General features: G+C 44.4%; 1 protein-coding gene across 1 annotated transcript in view; it reads right to left on the bottom strand.

Annotated features, from left to right (window-relative positions):
- uvrag (UV radiation resistance associated gene) overlaps positions 1-16621 on the bottom strand; it is a 153996-nt gene that overhangs the window by 56533 nt on the left and 80842 nt on the right. Inside the window, exon 12 of the mRNA XM_015960166.3 lies at positions 15490-15655. Within this exon, the coding sequence (XP_015815652.1) occupies positions 15490-15655 (166 nt within the window). The remainder of the gene's footprint in view (positions 1-15489; positions 15656-16621) is intronic.

Below are 16621 nucleotides of genomic sequence, written 5' to 3' on the forward strand. Positions count from 1 at the left end.
TAATGTAGTAATTGTCCCAGTTAATTTAGTACTTGTCCCAGTTAATGTAAAACTTGTACCAGGTGAACTAGTAATTGTCCCAGTTAATGTAGTACTTGTCCCAGTTAATTTAGTAATTGTCCCAGTTAATTTAGTACTTGTCCCAGTTAATGTAAAACTTGTCCCAGGTGAACTAGTAATTGTCCCAGGCACTTTGTGCCTGCCATCCCTCTGCCTGCATTCACTGCAGTGGAGGAGCAAGGTGCCCACCCCACATTGATCGGACGCCCGCTGCAGCAGTGGCGCGTTCACATTTGGCCGTTTTTAGCAGCTCAGGGGCCTGCGGGTACAGTCTCTGCCACACACTCTGGCTTGCTTCATGTGGCATCACCCAGTCCTCACATGCAGGGTGAGCGTAGCCTAATGAAATCACCTGATGACACGAGACAGAATTGTTTTTACAAAACTAAACTGCCAAATCCTCAAATATCTTGTAGATTTTGGAATATTCTTATTAGTAATTTCTGCACCAGACTACTATTGTGGTAATGAAACGCCTTAGGGATGGATAGTCTGGGAGGACCTTCTGACGGCAGAGGAAGAGAACACAGAGACCATTTTTAATCCCAGCCAGAAGCCTGGACTGAAACAGAGCAGGATTAAACAAACTAAAGACCTGGTGGATGACACAGAACACATCAGCACCGCATTGGTCCATCTAACTGGAGGGTCCAGGATAAGCAGACGCAAAGCTGTTTGTGGCATTTACTCCGTTCTTGGCAAAAATGAGACAGCACCTACTTAGCATTTTCTGCATTACGTACAAGGTTCCTTCTGTTTCATTTTTGGTGTAAAAATAAATCTGATGTAGTCATCTCTATCTCAGAAGTCACCCACACATCTACGCTTTCCTCAAACAAACACTTGTCTCTGTCAGCGCGGCCTCACTGCCAGCACTGATGAAGGGTTGTGTCTGGGAAACTAACATGGCAAACTCAATATGACAGGCGCCATAATCAACACAAGCACTCACTTTAAGGTCCATTAAACAAGACTGATTACTGAAACAGAAAATCTGTTTTCATTTAGACCGTATACGACTTGGCACGCACCACACAGAAGGACAGGAATGACAGCGATTTGAGAGCCAAATAATCTTTCTCTCTCCATCTCTCATAGGGAGATCATCATCTTCTTCTCATTTCCTGCTAAAGCAAACATCACAAGACAGCGTGCAAGAGTCAGCCCATGCAGAAACAAAAATATGTAATTAAACGTCTTGCAGCTCTGAAGGTAAAACAGACTAAAGCAGCAGCTTGTAGTAAAGTCCCTTGGCTTTATGGGTGAAGCCCACTGGTGTTTGGCTGCAGGTGTCAGACACCAATTAGTCATCCCCAAAGACGCCCCTAACGCTGGAAAAAATGAATAACCACGCAGCTTTAATGAGGAGACGAGCCTTCCTGTCCAGATCTCCATTTCTTCTCTGTTATTTCTGCAGAGGGCTGGTTGAATAGTCAGCTGAGTTATATTTCTTTCATCTCTGGTTAATCGACCATCACTGTCTACACTGTGGCCATGGACTGCACCCGAGGGGGCCACTGGCAGGTGTCAGCAGCACATGATCACTGTCTGTTACAGTTCAATCTGCGGGCTCAGAGAGATGCCAGGGCTTTAGAGCATATAGCCTATTGCACATCTGCAAGGACAACAGAGCAGAATGAGGAGTGTTTCCTCAGGTATCTGTTAGAAAGCAGCGCTGCCTCCAACTGCACCAGGTCATAACTTCTCTATAGAAGCTTCTCCTACCATAGAGACTCCTGCGTCTCCTCTTCTGGGTCCTCTGTATTAAAGAAGGACTTGGAACTGCAGGTGGGTGGTCGAACTGGTTTTCACCGAGTTTCCCAGGAATATGTTGGGAAGGGTTCTAATGAATGACTGCTATGTATACAGAGGTGGAGGTCACCACATGTGTTGTCTGGCCTGTTTGGACATCCCAATTAATAATCCAAATGTGCTAAACGACATTTTTGGCTCAGAAACTGAAGACTGCACAAACATTTCCTACTTTTTAATGGTAATGAGCAAGATTTGTGAGTTTGATTTGAAATTACATAAATAACACAAAAGCCATCTACAGTCCCTAACACACTTCGCCAACACACACTATCTAATAAATGAATCCTCCAGGAATCTTATAGGGAACCTCATTTGGTGTATTTAGACTCCAGGATGTTCATGTCACCACCGAGGTTGGTGTAATTTATGGGGTTTCTCTGTCGTCGTGGCTGCTCTTAAGATTTCTGTTCCTAAAGCCCACATCTCCATTTCTCCTCACTTTTATGTTTCCACCTGTTCCATCCTGTACCAGATACCAAACTTATACCACTACTACTATAAGATACGATATCTTATTTGTGTTTAAAGTGTTTTCGATCAAACGTACTTGATTATTTATTCATTCATTTATTGGAGGTTTCTCAGCTGTAATACAAAAAACGCAGATTGGGTTTGGGGGGCGTGGACTAGAGGATGACATGGGAATGGATTTTCTTTGCTTTCCCAACCCAATCCCATTGTAAAATAATGCTCTTGTCCCAATCCCAGTAACATCATTCCCACTCCCTGCCAGGCCCAGCAGGTGTTTTAAGGTGTGGCGATTCGAAACAAATCAAACAAACAAACAAAAAAAATCACAACGTGTAAGATGTCTCCACTTGTCACTGACAACTCCCAGAAAACTAAAAGTTCAAACTTCCCCGACAGCGTTTCCATGGTGATACGGGCATTTTCCTTCCTAATTTGCTTCTCAAGCTCATCTTTGTTTTTGTCCACGTTGCTGCGCATTGCAAGATGACTTTCAGCGCTGGTCATGTGACTTATAGTGACAAATCAGCTGCTAGTCAGTGACCAGTGTTTGCAAAAACGTTTATATATATATATATATATATCACCCCCCCCCCCCCCCCCACACACACACACACACACACACACACAAGCCACAATTAAGCTCAGTACTAAAACACGAGTCTGATCCCCCCACCCCTCCTGGGGCACAGCCGTCACATCATACCCACGGTCCAGCCGATCAAGAGGCAGAGAAAACAATAAATTGCCTGTATTTGATATAGCGCCTTCTAGAGTCCTGGAACCCCCCAAGGCGCTTTACAACACAATCAGTCATTCACCCATTCACACACACATTCACACACTGGTGGGAATGAGCTACGATGTAGCCACAGCTGCCCTGGGGTGCAATGACAGAGGCGAGGCTGCCGAGCACAGGCGCCACCGGTCCCTCCGACCACCACCAGCAGGCAAGGTGGGTTAAGTGTCTTGCCCAAGGACACAACGACAGCGTCAGACTGAGCGGGGCTCAAACCTGTAATCTTCTGATTATGGGGCGAGCACTTAACTCCTGTGCCACCGTCGCCCTAGAGAGGCTTATAAATGATTGCTTTATAAAATGTGTAGTGGGGTAAAACTACCTTCCTTTTCCTTTTCGAGCCCTTTGTGTTGCTTTCTTCTTTTTTATTGGACTACTTTCCTGTCCTGTCTGTTTCTGATCTTCCTGCATCTCCTCTCAGTCCTCCAGAGAAAAACTGTTTTCACACGTTGAGTAATATTTGAACTAAGAAGATCAAAGGTATCTACTGACCGCAAAAACCAGAACAGGGGCTTCCTTTTCGATTTTCAAGAAACTCCTGAAGGCCCTGCTCTTCAGAGAGCAACTTCTAAACTAGCACCCTCCCTGCATCCGCCCCCTCTCTACTGTCCACTCCTTGTTCCCTCCAGGATTCATCGTGCTGCCTCACTGCCACTTACGACTGACTGGAAATTGTTTGTTGTTGTTGTTGTTATTGTTGTTGTTAGCCTCAAGGGCAACATGCCGATTATCACTTGTAAGTCGCTTTGGACAAAAGCGTCTGCTAAATACATAAACATAAAAACAGCAGTGTGCGCTGCGGCCACGCCAGTGAGGTGGAGTCGCCGGAGGACAGGTGAGGAGCGCATCAGGCACTTAGAAATACAGAAAATACCAGAAAATATGAGCAGGCATGAACAACCGTGTGTTCATTACATGCTTTTGTTCCGTTTATCATTAATAACAGCTAACGTTAATGTTCATGAAAGAGTTCTAGCACCAGCATTTAATCTACACGACAAGGAGCTAAAATAGAGTTATTTCTTGCTTATTTTAGTTTCACTCCACCTTTTCATTGAGCTTTACAATTGTCAAGAATTGTAAGCTGATGAGAAAAGTGAGTCTGGCTTGCTGTTGATCCTACACTGATACCATAATACACAGTAAAGACAAGAGGAAGCTGTAGCGGCTTCTTCTCCTCCTCTTTTAAAGCAAAGACCTTCTCTGGTCAGTCTAAGAGCATTCCTGACCTGGAGGGTGTGGCTCTAAAATGTCCGAGCAGGGCCTGTCCTTACTGCAGATAACAGTTTGCCTGGATCTATAGAGTATGTTAGGAAACTGGAGCTAAATCTACTCAAAAAGAGAACATTATAACTCCATTACAGCCGGTTGAAAGCATGATGTCATCGACCACTGCCAAGTACTGTGGAAATGCTGAGAAATCATGGAGCTTGTCAATTCCATGCTACTGTACGGAAGGATGCGTACCACATTGTGGGATTTCAGAAACAGTGAGTGATAGGATGATCCAGGAGAGCGGCTGCTGCTGGATAGTTATGTGGACATGCTGTGGGAGGTGGACAGGTCAGAGAGCATCGTCAGCCTGGGTGTGATCATCAGCACTAAAACATCAGAGGAACGAAGCTTCATTATAGTAAAGCTGAACTTGCTGCTGTGATGAGCAGCTGGCATCTAGAACGGGAACGGCTGCCCTGAAGTGTCGTGGGGTATCTGAACAGTACCGGCAGGTCTGACCAGTCTCCCCCCTTGTCCCATCTGCACAGGGTTCCCAGCCAAAGCTGTGGTTAACAGGTTCCTCTGGCTCTCGTTCAGCACGTCCTCTGACAGCTTCTTTTGTCTTTGAGTTCAGCAGAAAGGTGTAAATCCCTCTCACATTCATCTTCCTCTGGCCAGCCTACAGAAAACTCTTTTTCCTCAAATACCGAGGAACCTTTGGAACGGCTCACTTATGGTCTCAATCAGGACAGGAACATCTGGACCACATCTCCCAAAATCTCCTCTGTGCAATCAGAAACACTGGAGCTGAACTCTCAGTGTGTGCAAATGTCCTCTGATTGCAGAAATCATCTCTGACCAGGACCAGGATGTTGATTCGGAGAGTGTGGAAACTCAAAATCAAGTTCACCGCCAAAACATCCCGTCATCCACCTCCGGATCACTTCTACTACCGTTACAAGTCAGGTTCTGCGTTCAGTCAGAGCAGACTTCAGGAGCCTGAGAGCTCGTCCTCCCACACCATTCAGCTGCCTTTTGAAGGAAGGTAGGCTGTCCACTCAGTCCATAGGCGTGTGTGTGTGTGTGTGTGTGTGTGTGTGTGTTTATTTGTTTATTTAAGGATCTTTCACTATAGTGAATACTATTCTTCCTGGGGTCCGCATCATTAAAAAAAACATATAGTACATATACAGCATAAGAAAAAGAACATACAAAACATTTAAACAAACAAATCAATGAATAAGAAAATTCAGCAAAGATAAAAATCATTCAAATGAGAAAATTTACCCCCCCCCCCCAACACACACACAAAAACAGGCCAGTTAATAATTATAGAAAACTAATTTAAAACCCTGCATCAGTCATTTAGTTTTAAATTGTTATGTATGAACAAAGTCTTAAGAATTTTTTTGAATCTGCCATGATGATTTATTAATGCCACTCCTGGAGGCAGGATATTCCAATAGGAAACAGCTCTGTAAATGGCTGTTCTCTTGAGGGCATTAGTTTCTGGCAAAGGAAGGGTAAAGGTTACTTGGGAGGCTTTCCTTGTGTTAAAACCATGTCTCTTACATGTCGGTAGCAACTTTATGAACAAACTAAAAGGTTTTTGTGATGTCCAAGTTTTCTGCAAAGAGAGAATCAGGCTACAGGCTAATCTGTCATTTACCTTCATCCAGGACGACCTGTGATGCATCCAGTTGATACTGGCTCTATAAGGACAACCGAGAGCTAGCCTTGCTGCTCCATTCTGAGGTCTCTGTAGTTTATCCAAGTCCTTTTTAGCTGCGCTGGGCCAGACGACTGGACAGTAATCCAGATGACACAAAACCAGTGACTGTGAAACAAGTTTTCTGGTTTCTGTCAGCATATAATGAACATTGCGCCCAATTACAGAAACGTCCCTACTCATTTTAGTCACAATTTTGTCAATATGTTTAGTCCATGCCATGATCTAATGTTATGCCCAGCAGTTTGGTCTCTTTTACTTGTTCAAATTGTTGTCCTTCCAAAGAAATGTGCAGCATCTGGTGTTCTTGTATAAAGTTCCTGGAGCCCAATAGCATACATTTGGTTTTAGCCCGTTCCCCACCACCCACTCAGAAATGGACCGCAGTTCCTTCTGCAGCATAACCAGAGGTGGAAAGAGTACTAAAATGTCCTACTTAAGTACGAGTCCCAATACTTTGATCATTTTTTACTCAAGTACAAGTAAAAGTACTTGCCTAAATTTTTACTCAAGTAAAAGTAAAAAGTATCGTAAATAAAATGTACGCAAAGTAAGTTAGTAAGCTACAATTTTGTCAGCGTAAGGATGGTTACGTCTAAGTAGTGCAAAATCACAACGCCAGTTCACAATTTGCTCATGTGTCTGTGCACACACACACACACACACACACACACACACACACACACACACACACACACACACACACACACACACACACACACACACACACACACACACACACACACACACACACACACACACTGCAGCATGTTAGAATCATGTGAGCGACTAATTTAACTATATTGAACTGCTTTTGTAATAATTTAATCTCTTATTGTGGAGTAAAATAAAGACACAAGCTAAATCCTGACATCTGTGGCATCAAGGAGCATCTTCTGAGTTCAGACACACGGATGGAGCACAATGTTTACACCTGAACAGTATCAGGATGTTTTAACTCACAGAAGCCTGCAGGTCTTCTGCTTTTTGAGCAAAGCGCTGAGAATCCGCTTGTTATGAGCACTAAACGTTATTCTGCTGCTTCCGTGCGGAGCGGCAGGGAAACACATTTCAAACACGGAACCGAGTTTCGGTACAGAACTGGGCAGAATTCTGATGAGGTAACACCGGTGCGTGAAGGCGCAGGCTCCAACCCACAGGAGAAGAGGGAGAGAGGAGGTGAACAGCGAGTGGATCACAGGGACTGAACTGATGTTTTTGAGCAAAACTGCAGTAAAAATGGCTGTTCTCATTATCAAGTGTAACTGGTAAGATACTGATTGGTCTACTATTTTTCCCTGTCAACGGTTCCTTTGTATTTTTAGACAAAGGTAGAACTTTTGAGATCTTCCACATATCCGTATAGACATTCATCAAAACATAAATTAAAAAGATGACATAGTGTGTGTGTGTGTGTGTGTACTGTACGTGTGAGTGCACGTGTGTGTGTGTGTGTGTACTTGTACAAGGCAGCTGTGAGCAGCATTGCCTTTGGAGACTCTACGTCTTAACACAAGACACGCTGTTTCTGCAAATCAGAGTAATATTACCGCAACGGTGCGTCTTATAAATGCACCGTGTCGTTGTGCAAATTTTGCGGCACTCATTCCACCTCTCTGTAATTGTCTGTCTTTTAAATGGCAATTGCACTTTGGCGCAACAGAGGGACGTGTCATGATGACGTGGGGAGTCACTGCCGAGCTCCAGCCAACAACTATATGGAGAATTAAAGTGAACCCGGGCCGTAAGTTTTGCTTTTGTAAACAGAATCAGCTGAGATGATAATCTGTAGCGGTACAGCGCTCCTGGAGCTTCTTTCCATTAGAGCTGGAGCTCCGATCACCAGACACTGCGCAGGGACTGTAGAGGACACCTTCCAAACTCCAAACATAATCAGCGAGTTCCGATCTCAATAAAAAGCAAGTTATGTCCAACACAAACGGAAGTCCACGGCAGTGCAGAGACCTCCCCCGTACTCCCTTTATGCCTCCATTGCATAATCTTTTGTAAAATGGACACGATTGTGCAACATTACCACCACAGTGTGACCACTTCTAAACGACCTAAGGCTCTCTCATCCCACCACGGAGTTGTGGCTAATTAACTCCTTTGTTTTGTAAAAATGGCTTCTGACTCTGAAATGGCTTCCTGCTCTCTCTCTGAGACTGTACTGTGGGCTCCTCACAGCAAGAACCAAGAGAACCGAGCACATCACTCCTGTTCTTAAATCTCTACACTGGTTACCAGTAAACTACAGAATCCATTTTAAAGTACTTCTGCTAGTTTATAAATCACTCAATGGCATGGGACCAGAACACATGTTAGATCTCCTTCCTGTAGCCCAGCAGGACTCTGAGATCCTTAGGAAACAGTCAGCTGCTAGAACCGGGTCAGAACCAAACAGGGTGAAGCTGCTTTTAGCTATTATGCTGCTCACAGATGGAATCAGCTTCCTCATGACCTCAGATGTTCCCCGACTCTAGAAACTTTTAAATAAAAATTAAAAACCTTCATGTATTCATCAGCCTTTGAATGAATGTTCTGGTTACTCGTTAACTTTGTCCTTTTCTTTTCATGTTTTAAATCGAAATGTACTTTGTGTCACTTTGATTGGAATGTTCTTGCTACTCTTGCTGATGGGAAGCAAGTCTGCTCCCCAGTATCCAGACTGATAACGAAGCATGCATGTGGAAGCCCCTACTGGCCGATTCTACCTACCAATCAGAGGCTCTCCCTAAAGCAGGGGTCGTCAACCTTCTCCCATCAAAGAGCCATTATTACCCGTTTCCCACAGTAAAGTAAACACTGGGAGCCGCAGCAGCCGAGAGCTGCTTTAACCAATCACATCAGGTGACAGCAGTCAATACCGGTCGCTCGTGTACGTCAAAGTTATCTTTCAACAGAAGATAATCAACGATTTGTATAAAATGGATCCAGAAGTTGTAGCCCATCTACAATATGTTGATATTTTTCACCCTGTTGGTGGTTTTACTGAGCAGGTGCCACTTTTGTCATCCGTTTCTTTTTAAAACATGTTTAGACTGTTCAGAATACAAATCCAGGCTCTGTCTCGTTTGATTGTTGTAATTAAACTTTGTTGGTGGGGAAGGTCAGAAAAGGATCCGATCGATGTGTTTTTCCCTCATTTACAGTGACAGAGATAACGGCGCAGTGCGCCTGGCTCTGGTGTTAATCCAGTTTAATTTAATCTATTTGCAACAGTTTTCACAAGAAAACAAAACAGTTAATCGGCAGGGTTCGTGTTGACCGGACAGTTCCCGTACTTGACCGTTTATTTTGACGGAGAAAGAATAGAAAGAATTACCGCGACACATGCAGACGAACTGACATTTTATTCGTTACGCATGTCGCAGATGTAGCTAAATCACTCAAGAGAAGATTCCCATCAGAACATCTGAGCTGGACACTGCTCAGCGCCTGCGTAAGGTGCACAGCGAGCTGAAGATGTGGAGAGGGGCTTGGAGTGCGTAGCAGAACCAGAGCCATGCGGGAAGATTCCTCCCACTGAAGTGAGTGTTTTCCAAACCCTGTCTCTCAGAGAGACTTGGCGCTTAGAAAATGTTCCCTGATGATGAAACTTTGGCTGAATAGCGCTTGTTTCTGTCTCCAATGTGGCGACACATCCATGAGCCTGTCTGAGGAGAATCCCAGAATCTCATGTCATCTTCAGCTCAGAAAGCTCCTACAGAGACGTCTGATTACGCACAAGCAGGTGACCTGTCAACCCGGTCTCACAGTAAGACCGGGTTGGACGGTTCAGGTTTATGCAGACAATCTTTACATTTAGAATTGGCATACAAATATAAAATCAATGCAGTAAAATAAAATGCATTTTATTTAAATATCCATTCATTACTTTACAAGCACAGAGCCGCGTCAGATGGATGGAAGAGCCGCATGTGGCTCCAGAGCCGCGGGTTGCCAACCCCTGTCCTAAAGGTATGCATGAGTTTCAGCCGGAGAATCAGTCAGCAGTGGTTGTGTTGTGTCAGTTCAGCCCAAAGCGGACTGCTGAGAAAGCAGGTCAAAAAGAGATCAGTTAAGCACAGAATACACACAGGCTGCCCAGATGTGAACATATTATACCCCACCAAAGTGGGTCTGTGCCAACCCAGATGTGAAAGCGCCAAAAGACCTCTCCCACCCCAGTCCCCACCTCTTTGAGCTACTGCCATCTGGTAGATGCTACAAAAGGAAGAACCACCAGACAGAGGACCAGCTTCTTCCCCAAAGCAACCAGGAAGAGAAACAAACTACAGCTCTGTTGACCGTCATCAGCTCAGTAAATCTGACTTATTTCAAATGGCTTGAACTTTTTAGACTTGGGCTTTTCTTTTTTGTAGAAAAAGGATATATGTCCGTGTACTCCAGCCGTGAAGGCAGACCGCCCCGTTGGGAATAAAAACATGGACAGGAAACACGCAGCCTTAATTCGACTGTGTTAGAAAAGATGAACGGGAAAGAGGCCGGGTCAGATCCATCAGCAGCAATAAAATGAAGGTCAAACAGAGTGACGGTGTGCTAATGCGAACACAAGTTGTTAAGGTTCAGATCCAACACCACCCCACTCATCATAGCTGTTTACCTCTTTCAGATGTTTTTATTACCCACTCCATCATTCCCTCTCAGGTCAGTGTCCATCTCCACACACATCATTGTGCTGTGTCCCTGCTGCCCACGGGGCCTCGGGGGTCAGAAGAATGAGGAGGGAAGGTAAAAGTCATTTGGCTCCCTTTAGGAACACCTCAGAGCACAGCTGGACTGTCACATCTCCACAAACAAGCTGAGGGTTGATGTTTGTGTTGCCAGCTGCATGTGTAAACATCCTGCTTGGTAGACCTGGAGATGTGCTACGTGACTCCCAGTGAGCCGGTCCAGCTGCTGTCAGACATCATTACCCACACAGAGAGGCTGCTCGTCTGTCTAATAAGGTCCCTCTTTGTCTCAAACACCCTTCCAGCTGTCAGCCTTTATAGACGTATGAGGATGTGAAAGTGTTGGTGCTTGTTTAAAACAAAACGCCAAGGAGCTCTGGACCACGAAAAGAACACTTATGATGGTCTGGACCAGGAAACCGAATGGTCAACCAGAGATTGTTTAAAGTCCCATTAGTCATCACACACTGGTGAAATTTTATCTCTGCATAAGACCCATCCCCGTGGGGGCCGGTGAGCTGCAGGAGTGGCTGTGCTCGGGAACCATTTGGTGGTTTAACCCCCAATCCAGCCCCATTAAAGCTGGGTGTCCAGCAGGGAGGTGTTGGGTCCCATTGTTGGAAGTCTTTGGTACGACCCGACCAGGATCTGAACACTGATCTGAGTCCCAGGGCAGACACTCTACCACTAGGCCACTGAGAAGGTGACATGAAAACTGGTTGAGTCTCCTCCTGTTTTATTCTACCACCTTATCAATAGCTTGAATAAATTATATTAGGAGTGGACAGCAAAACATAGCAGTCTTCAGCCAAGATCGTTTCCTTTTAAACAAAACTACAGACATCAGAATATGCATCACCTAGTAACCCATACATCCACTCTAATCTTCATAACACTTCAAAATGATACTCTTGTTTTAAATGAATATGAACAATGGCATCGCTACAATAAAAGTGAAGAGCATAGCGAAAATGAATGTGGTACCATCGTTTAACACGCTTCCCCGATCATCATCATATTTCATCGTTATCAGCCCTTTTAGCCTCCTGTTGGTTGGCTGCTTTGTCTTCTTGTGAGGAAAGCTGTGGACACTTATGTTGGGTCCTTTGCTGTCTTTCGACTGAAAATCACAACCAAAAGCTGTAACACCAGCTAAGCTAAAAGCGAGCGCCAAAGCTAATGTCTGCAACCAATTAGCATCATCATACCACAATGCCTTGAATGCTGTAAAACATGAGTGCCCCATACCTCAAAAATAATACTCGCACCGCGCCCTATGGTCTTCTGTGAAGCGCACTTAAGAGGAAGTGCGCAGTAGGCTCCGAGTGGGTGGTACACAATTGTGTCCAAATTGATACAAGGAGCATTGCGTAATTGACTGCAACGCATGCCGGGATGCTGGTCGTTGTGCTACTTTTTAAAAAACCTTTATTAACAACTTTTAAACAACCAAAGAATTATTTGACAAAAATCTGCATTCAATGCTGCTTTGTCTAAAACATTCAGAGCGTCGCCTAATTGTCCTGAAGTGGAATACTTTCATTTGATAATACATACATTGATATTTTCAGAAAAGGCACTTAAGTCTTTTCTCCCGCAGTAATGGATTGTGGGTAGTACACTTCACCTAAGTGTGCATCGATGCAGGATCGCACAATTGAAGGGCGCAAGTGTGGAAGTGCGAGTATTGGGATCGGGCCTTAGTTTTAAAACAGCTTAAATGGAGTGAAAAAAACATTTGTGAAGATTTTAACAGTGTGTTCGTGTAGCGGGGATACTTTATAACATCTTCTGAACAACGTGTCTTTAAATTCAGGGTTCTTTTTATGGTTATATAATTATATAAAGAGCACATAAAAGTCAAACATTAAATATTGAGCCAGAAGAACAAAGCAGTGAACTATAATGTTGTGTAATCTTGTTTCTTGTGTGACAATAAGATCTCTGAGCAGCATGTCTGATGACGGCATCGTTTCTCATCACTTCACCATTTAGTGGGTCGAGTCCGCATACCACAATAAATCCACTCAAGCTAGCAATTATCATCAAACTATTTTTAAAATTCCTCCATGATGCATAGTTACAGAACCAAAACACACACAAATATCAGATGTGTAACATTGTCGCTCGCTGCTCTCACATCTCACCTACAAATCATCTCCCGACATCAAGGAAGCTCCAGGTGAGGCTGTATCACTACAGCAGTCTGCTGTGACCTGCTGGCACCATCTTCTTCAATTATAGTTGGCTTTCAAATCAATAAAAAGGAAGAGATAAAGCTGTGGAATCACAGGCCTAAGGGACGAAACATGCCGTTTGATGTACTGTCTGAACACCTGAGTAAACTATATTTGTTGGCAATAGCAACACAAAACCAAAGGAGAGGGGAACTACAGCAAGTTCTGCTGTTTGACAAGAAAATAACAGGACAGGAGAAGCTTGTGCAGCTCCCGTCGCCCACACCTTGAGTTCTGACTTCATGTTTCTATATGTTGTGGATCCCAAGAAAGTCTTACTCGTGTGTGTTTTGACTTCCACCTTTATCTTTATTGTCACCATCTTATTAATTACCATTAAATAACACTCATTTTGAACATTTCTCATTTTATTTTTGAGTTGGTTATGGCCACATCATCAAAATTTCAAGAAAACAAAAAGACAAACTTACGAAAGCACATTGTGGTTAGAGCACGAGGGAAGACGGAGCAGTTTATTGTGGTAACGAGAAAGTAAATACCATTCATACAAGGTACAAAAACGCATTCATATGAAAAGGTATCTTTTGAAAACAAGTTTCATTTCTCGTCGTAAAGACAAAGTTGTAATGGTAAAATGGAAATATCCTGCAGTATGTTTGAACCACATCTAAAAGAATGGAGTTTTCCTTCTTTAGGAAGCCATAATCCGTCAGTGTAATGCATTTATGCACAATTCGGTCAAGTTTCATCTAGTGTTGGTGCCTAGGCAAGACCATTAACGCCAAATGATGAGAGTGAATAAACGGCAAACCAAACCAGCAGCTACTTCAGCAACCAGAGGGAGCGGGGGCCACATGAAAAGACCCGCTGTGTAAACTAACAGCAGTAGCTCTAGTAGCGGCAGTTGCTGTCAAAACCAACAGATCCAAGAGATACAACATATGAATGCTACTGCCAGGATACAAGGTCAAGACTGTAAACCAGCAACTAGCAAAGTTCAGTCAGGTACTTCTAGAGGGTCTTCTAGATGATGTGAATGCAGCATCAAGTACAATCCCTACTGAACCAGCACAGAAGCCAATAAGCAGCAACAGTGATCCCCGAGACTCTTGGCAACCTTAAGATGGGCCAAGCTGAACAATGTCCACCATGATGGAGAAGGCTGGAAGCCAAAATCAGGGCATTATGGAAAGATGTGAGCCATTGGTCAGACTCCAGAAGGGTGCCTCCAGAAAGGGATTACCCCAGAATTACAAACTGAGGCCCTGGAAATGGCAAAAAACAGACTCCAAGCCTTGGCTGCCCAACTGAAAAGATACACAAGGGATATAGAAACATTAAAAAAACAGGCTATTTTCCACTGAACCAGCTAAAGTGTAGTCCCAGTGGCAGGGTGATAAACGGTAAATGGCCTATATTTGTGTAGCACCTTTTCAGGGTTCTACAACCCCCCAAGGTGCTTCACAACACAATCAGTCATTCACAGATTCACACTCTTGTGGGGATGAGCTACCATGTAGCCACAGCTGCCCTGGGACGCACTGACAGAGACGAGGCTGCCGAGCACAGGCGCCACCGGTCCCTCCGACCACCACCAGCAGGAGAGGAGGGTTAAGTGTCTTGCCCAAGGACACAATCATGCCGTCTTCATTGTTTAAGAGATGATGATGGTTGCTGTCTGTGAAGTACGCTGCTAAAGTCATCATTTGCATTTTTTTACTGTGTGAGCGTCAGAACGAGCCCCCGCACAGTGAGAACAAACATCCCAGCTCTAAAGCCAATCTTCATCCGCATACGACGTCAGGAGATCGTTTTCGGCCGCTGCTGTAAAAAAAAGTGAAGCATGACCCGGGAAAGATTCTGCCAATCACAATTCAACAACGGATTATGAAAGCTCAAAATGCACGTATTCATCCTGATGTAAGAGGTGAGTCTCCTCTTTGTTTGGTAGTTTTGGTGTTGACATCTTAGCGCACAATGTTCTGTGACTTAAGAAAAAAACAGTAAAAACGCTGGCAGTGAAGAGCTTTTCTGATCAGGAAATGGCTGGCAGTGAATGAGTTAATGATGTACACTAGTTCACCGTCACAGACCAGTTGGCACCACACTCCCATCCTGCATAGGGATGCAAATCCCCACCACCGATTCCATTAGCATCTTGATACTGGACCAGCGATACGACACATCGGCCAAATAGTGAAACCCTCGGTCGACACCGTTCAATACGATTCATCCCAGCTCACGATTCATTCACGATATGACGGTTTGATACAATTCATGAAACGATGTTACAAAACATGTTACAAAGAATTTACAAGCCCACATGTGGTTTTTACACATCACCATTATGTTCCTCTCTCTCTGTGAAGGATGCATTTGATCCTCTTTTATGTTTGATTAATCTATTCATTTAACATGAAAAGAAACATGTTCATCATCAGTCATTGTGAAAACTTTGAACTTTGACAGCTTCCTCTGACGCACAACAAGCTGAAATCTGTTGTTTTCCTGTTTGGGAATCGTACTTACTCTCTCTCCTTCTCCGTGAGCCTGTCCGTGATGGTGTCCTTTATGGAGGAGCGCGAGCCCTTGTGGATCAATGGATATCGGAGAGGCATCTGAAGGAAGCACGAGATCATCAGGACCAGGTGTGCCGTGTAACCCAGGGCGACCGCCACGCTCCCGTCATCTCTAGCTGCAGTGGTGACAGGACTTCAGTCAGCAGACCTACAATGTTCTGCTGGTCCATTTACCAGAGGGCTCTCAGTGAACCAACACATGAAACAGTCCAGGGAACTCATTTACAGCCAATCCATTCACACAGGAGTGGGAACATCAAAGCTACAATGCACAGCGGCATTGGCCAGGATTAATCCTGGAAATATTACATGGAAAAACCTAACGACGCACATTACAACCCAAAACACACCGCAGCTTAAAACATCAATTTCACTGGTCTTTTGCCAGCCTTCACACCTAACCAAATGCGTGAGCACACCCTCAGTCCAGAGGAATCCATAAACCCTAACCTCCAGGAAGCCTGAAGATGAGCTGGTTTGGTTAATGGTCACTTCGACATGAGACCTGCAACGCTATGGTCCTAATCCTCTGAAACATAGAGACAAGCAGCTGGAGAACAAACAGCATGGGGCAGACAGGGCTGGTTGTGGGTCTAATAGGAACCACCAGCAGGGACAGTGGCTAGCTGGTGAGCTCCCACTGACTAAATCTGTCTCTCCGTAAGACATTATGCAGATGAGACACATGTTTATAGGACACATCATATTCCTAACTGGTGACATGTAACTAGGGATGTCACGGTAACCGGTGTGGCAGTAATTCCGGGAAAACTTTGACAATAATAATAAACGTCTTGTTTTCAAAAAATATAAACATATTATCTCAGTTTATTAATGATCACCTGCTACTGGAGAGGCTGAAAGACTGGGTAGGCCTATCAGGATCTGCTCTGGAGTGATTCTCCTCTTTTCTTTCTGAGCGCTCCTTTTCTGTGGCCGTCTCAAAGTTTAGGTCCTCCACCACCTCTCTTACCCATGGTGTCCCACAAGGTTCTGTGCTGGGGCCTCTGCTCTTCCTCCTCTATCTGCTTCCTCTTCAGCACACCCTGAGCTCCTTTAAAGGAATCTCCTACCATCTTTAT

The sequence above is a fragment of the Nothobranchius furzeri genome, chromosome 10 (genome assembly GCF_043380555.1).
Source record: "Nothobranchius furzeri strain GRZ-AD chromosome 10, NfurGRZ-RIMD1, whole genome shotgun sequence".
Taxonomy (NCBI): Eukaryota; Metazoa; Chordata; class Actinopteri; order Cyprinodontiformes; family Nothobranchiidae; genus Nothobranchius; species Nothobranchius furzeri.